This window comes from Phaethon aethereus (assembly GCF_964289735.1).
Source record: "Phaethon aethereus genome assembly, chromosome: 1".
Lineage (NCBI taxonomy): Eukaryota > Metazoa > Chordata > Aves > Phaethontiformes > Phaethontidae > Phaethon > Phaethon aethereus.
In genome coordinates, this window is record NC_138575.1 from 73,896,202 (window position 1) to 73,901,868 (window position 5,667).

The 5,667-nt window shown below is 35.1% G+C and overlaps 1 protein-coding gene across 1 annotated transcript; it reads left to right on the forward strand.

Moving 5' to 3' along the window:
- Nucleotides 1-911: 911 nt before the first annotated feature.
- Nucleotides 912-3,992, forward strand: IAPP (islet amyloid polypeptide; the record flags this gene model as incomplete). Its single annotated transcript, XM_082006989.1, has 3 exons — nucleotides 912-991; nucleotides 1,138-1,272; nucleotides 3,800-3,992. 3 exons carry the CDS (start codon nucleotides 912-914, stop codon nucleotides 3,990-3,992), a joined length of 408 nt encoding a protein of 135 aa, XP_081863115.1.
- Nucleotides 3,993-5,667: the final 1,675 nt, after the last annotated feature.

The following is a 5,667-nucleotide window of genomic DNA, read 5'->3' on the forward strand; positions in this document are numbered from 1 at the left end:
TTTTTTCTTATGTTTCGATTACTGGCAATCTGGTGTTTCATTTAGTCTGGCTTTCTTTGTAACTTTCATTACCTTATTTAGCCCTTGAAAACACCCACAGGGAATATTACCTCAGCATCTTATCAGAATTGTAAAACTGAGGCTACAGTTCTGATGTGCAATATGCTATTACAGTATCTTCACGAGGGCAACCTGCATATACCAGGTTAATATTTACTGATGTGCTAATGTAATAATGACCTATCTGCCTCTGCTCCTCTCTGGGGTATTTTCTGTCTGTAGGGATGGGAATTAATGACAGTGTCTCTGTGCTGCCTGATGTCAGAGCTGAGAAAGGTGTGAAGGGTATATAAGAGCCGTATTACTTGCCAGCAAGGAAGGGGGAAAAGGGATACTCCAGAGCCAGATGCAAGCGTGGAATTGTTGCTTGCATCCTTCTTGCTAACACAGGCGTGCTTCTTCAGTTAGCTCCCTGACCACTAAAAGGTAAACAATTTCCCTTTTTTTCTTATTTAAGATGCAGTGCAACAGATGTGCTTTCAGGAAAGCACAATGTTTCTTATTATTAAAATTATTAAAACCAGCATTTTTCAGGAAAAGACAATGATAACGTCCAAGTAAATTGCACCTGGGACCAGAATTTGAGACTGGGACATGTCAAGAAATGCAAACTGGAGATAAGGGAAATGATTGAAACTACTAGATGGAAAATGAACACTTACTGTTGAGAGCTATCTGTCTGAATCTGTCACTAAACTTAGGGGGATCATTTTTTTACTCTAGCCTGTGAAAAAGACTAGCTGCTGTTGATTTAGGACAGAATGGCCATCAGTAATAGGATATGCTGAAGAGTATTTGGGTTTGCTTTCAGTTTTGAATCATTATTCCTTTCAGAAAGTTTGGAAGCAAAGATGTGCAACCTAAAGCTGTCAGTTTTCTTCATTGCACTTTCTGTCACTCTGAGCTCTTTGGAAGCTACACCTATCAAGAAGTGAGTAATGAATAATCACATTTATTTCTTTTTAGGAGAAAAAGTGTTCCGATTATTGCATGAATTGCATTTGCTTTCATATTTCAAATAATATGAGCAAAAATAGAGCTTTTCAATTTCACAGGTTATGTTATTGTTGTTTAAAGATTACTATCTGTGGCTGATGACCTATCTGGTGGTACTTCCAAGAGACAAGGATGGATATTGCCAGTAATGTCACGGAGTACGCTCTCAGGACTTAGTGAGGAAATGCCAGAACAACCAGCAGCAAAGACAAAAAGGTATTGATTTTCATTGTTTCTTCTAGTCCTATCAGTTCAGATTAAATTATGAAGTAAACTTCGTGCCAGTGATATTCTGTTACTTGAGACTCTTTGTGCCTGTTGTTTATTCTCAAAAAGAGCTTAAAATACCCTTCTTGTAAATAGAGACATTCTGTAAGCATAAACATCAAAGCATTCAGGGTAGAAAGTGAAATCCAGAGACAAATGTTGCAGTTCATTTAACCACTTTACAATTACAATGTTTTCATAAATGAAAAAGGCTACAAATACTACATATACCTTGAGAAGAAAGGTGTATTTTGAAAAGTCTTTCTTATTTAAGTTTGTCACATTTCCAAGCCTGAAGGGAAGAAAAAAAAAATATACCCTTCTTAGTAACACTAATACTCTGCTAGAATGGAATTATTTTATAACATAACTATTTCCTGCAAGTAAGTAGTATTTCATTACAGAGTTAAATATCGATTTAATCATGGGAAGAAGGAAAAGAAGCAATTAGCTATGATAGAATTTAACTAGTCTGAAATACATTCATGTTTATAAAGCATAAATCCAATTTCAGGTAACTTTTTTATGAATAAAATAGCATTTCAAAAAGTATTTGCAATTTGTACTAAAAGATAAACAGCACTGAACTAGTCTAACTCTTCCTCAGGCTTTTGAGTGAATTTCTTTTAAAGACTGTTAATTTCTTTTAAATTCTGTTACAGATAGATTCAGTAAATACACATGCCTGTATAGCTGCCTGTTCCTTTCTCTCTGAATTTATAAAAAAGAAGTCATTATTATATGACAACTTGTTTATCTTCCAAAATATTTTAATAATATAGACTAAGTTCCCACATTTTTACAGCTATTACTTTAAAAAAAGACTAATAATTGTAATACTCAAACACAAGGCATCACCTTTATGAGTGTGGTATGCCTTATCTGCTTTTCTGGGTCCTCGGCTTACAACTTCTTACTGGGAGAACTGTCTCATTGAAACATGTATTCAATCAGATAAGAGAGCTAACAGGTATAATGGGTTCAGTCAAGCTAGACATCAGCTAGAAATCTAGTAGCTTCCTGTGAGGACTGGAGTTTTAAACTTGGAGTGTCAGGGCCTGATTTTGTACCTTTAACGAAAAAGAGAATTCTGCCTCCACAAACAAAACGGGATTTGTATGAGAACCACTTGCTGTTTGAGCCTCATGTGTTAAGGGCTTGATTAAATGCTTTTTAAAATCAATAGAAATACCCATGGAAACTTAAGAGAAGCTATACCAAGACCTATCCAACCATTTCCTTTGAATACAAATACATATTTCAAATCTTAATTGCTTAGAAATTGCTACCGATTTGCTGATGAAGAACCAGTACAATACAGACACTTCCTTCACAATTGCTATTCTATTTGGATTCTTAGATTAATACAAATAAGTCTAAAAGAATAAATGACATTTTAGATAACAGATTTAGTCAATCAATAGGAAAGTGTACTCAATGGTAATTGCTCAGAGTCTGAAACTTGGAATTTGTCACTCTTCACCATAAATTTTTACTGTAAACTGTTGTCTACCTCATGCCACATCAGCATGAAGAAACCCAAGAAGCAATCTTAGCAAGCAAGTATTTCTATCTGAAGGAACATAGTGGTCTAAGAATCAAGTTTGAAAAGCCAAGCTCTCTCAAGCTAACTGCTGTACTGTAATTAAAAAAAAGTAAATAACTCATGCTACATAAGTTCTACACAGAGTTCTGCAAGTGGTCTGTTGGTTCAGACCATAAAATGTTATTTTGAGATATGGATTCTTCCATGAACACTCTTTAAAGCCTCATCCAGCGAATTATTATCTCCTACCACAACAGCAATTTCAAGTTGCAGGTGTTTCAACAAGGATGTGGCTGCTTTTCATTAGTGAAGCAATCACTGCTTAGACAGAGAAAAATCTTAAGTGGTACTGAAGTCAGCAGAAGTTGGCAATGCCTGCCACATCTCATGATATGTGGCGTAGTTGGGAAAAAGTCTCTGGGCTCCATGCACTTGATGTGGACTGGAAGATTACTGTTCATTTCAGTGAGAGCAGGATATGACTCTGTGGGAACAAAAGAACTAAATAAACGTAAGTGATTGTCATTATGTTAGTAATCCTCATGATATCAGCAAGAGCTCTAAATAGATTCTAGAAGTTCAGCTTAAAGTTAAACATTTAGTCATTGTTTTCACTTACCATCTTAACTATACTAGCATTACAGGTTTTCTAGATGTCATAAACTGCTATGTGGAATATCAATAAAAAGGACGTATGACTGTTAAGGTCTTTGCATTTAAATAACCCCCATCATTAAAACTGATAATAGCATACAGCACAAGATTTTTTTTCAGGCACAAAGTAGGTGGTAGGAAGATTGTAATGTTCCTTTATTTGTGCACATATTAAAAGAACTCCCACAGTAGCACAGCTCAAATGCCTATTAGAAGTAGCACACTTGATATTGCTCATCATTTGACTTAATCTTGGCTCTTTTTGTTTTACCTTAGTAGTCACCACCTGGAGAAACGGAAATGCAACACCGCTACATGTGTGACACAACGCTTGGCTGACTTTTTAGTTCGTTCCAGCAACAACATCGGAGCAGTTTATTCACCTACAAATGTGGGGTCCAACACATACGGAAAGAGGGACACAGTTGGGCTTTTAAGCAGAGAACCCCAAAACAATGCACAGCTTTAGCGTGTTAAACTTACTACTGATATAGTTTTCATTGGGAGCTCAGTTTTTAATGTATCAATAACCTCTTGGTCATTTATTACTTGTACAGTCTTAACAGTGCCTTGGTTTTTGTCTGTGCATGTGTGTGGGTATGTGATTTGTGTTCATCATTTCACTATGCGTTTACAATGACATGCATAGGCTATTGTTTTAACTCCATTAAGAACTCCAGAAATTTGCTTGTCAAATTCCTTTTTGAAAAATTAAATATATATATCATAATAAATGGAAAAGTAATTGCAACAGGGTTTTTTATTATCATTATTATTAAAAGGATGAAAAAGATATCCATGATGTGTATGTCTTTACAGTCACAGTTCGGTAAGAAAAAAAAATCATCTTATCTAAGACCAACAAAAATCAGAATGCTAACAGAAGTTATGTCCTAATGAAAGTAAAACAGAAGAATCTTCTGCTTTTGAAACATTTACAGCATCTTGTTTTACACAATTGAAAGAGTAACTCTATGAGACAAGATGGTTTTATTGTGCATAGGATTATACCAGTTAACTGACTGGTCTCTTTCCACCCTACTGTGCATAAATCAAGTAGAAGTGGTCTTGGGGCACAGATTTCCATACATACTGAGCATGGGATTTTAAGAATCTACAATTCTTACTTTAAGATGGTATCAGTAAAATGTAGGCATAATGAGCATAACTGCTTTTAAATATGAACACAAGAAAACCCAGTTAACAAGCTAGCAGAAAAACCTTGGGTATTCTTTTCCTTGAACTAAAGTAACAAAGGGAAGAGATGAAACCAATGAGCAGTTCAGGCATCAAAATTTATCACAGAAACAGGGTAAATTTGCCTGCTGGCATACTTACATTGCTACAAAAATCCAAGAAAAGTAGTTTAGCGATGGGCAGACCTTAATGGAAATTTGACAGGGTTATTTTCTCCTACCTCAGTCCTGTTTCAGTGCAGGCTTAATAAACGCATACTTGTTCCTTTAAATTGTTAAGCAAACTTTTACAGAGGTGACATCCTATATCACAGCAATGGTTGTTTCGGTCATCATTTTCTCAGTGAAGTGTTCACTATCATCTGAAAAACTTGACTGTTCAATTATGAAAAACATTCAGCGGAAGCCTAGTGAGGGAGAAGGAAATAAAATCTTAATTTGTCTCTGGTTAATTTATTTCAGTTATAAAGAATACCTCAAAAAATAAACATTTTTGCTAAATTTAATGTTAAATGGCACATTTATTTCAGAAATAATTCATCTGAATAAAAATTACTCCACAGTTTTTGCTGTAAAAGTGTTACTGATTACTCTCTTTGTTGAGAGAAGTTTCAATCTTCATTGATGTTCTAATGGATATTTATTCTGAAAGTTATTGAGAAAACCATTCAGATGGTATTAAACTTGTCTAATATTCTTGCCAGCTTGAAATGCTTTCCATTCAAGTTACTTTTGAGATATATTATACAACCATTGTGGGCTTAAGTAAATATTCTATCTGAAAAACAAATTTTCAGAAAAGAAACGAGAAAGTGACAGGATAGCTCTGAAGTGTCACTGTGACATTGTTTGTACAGAGGAGTAACAAGGTGGAGTCTTCACTGTAGGTGGATGCTGATTTCTAGGCTGATCCCAACCTGAAATACATACAGTGCATTACGCATCAGC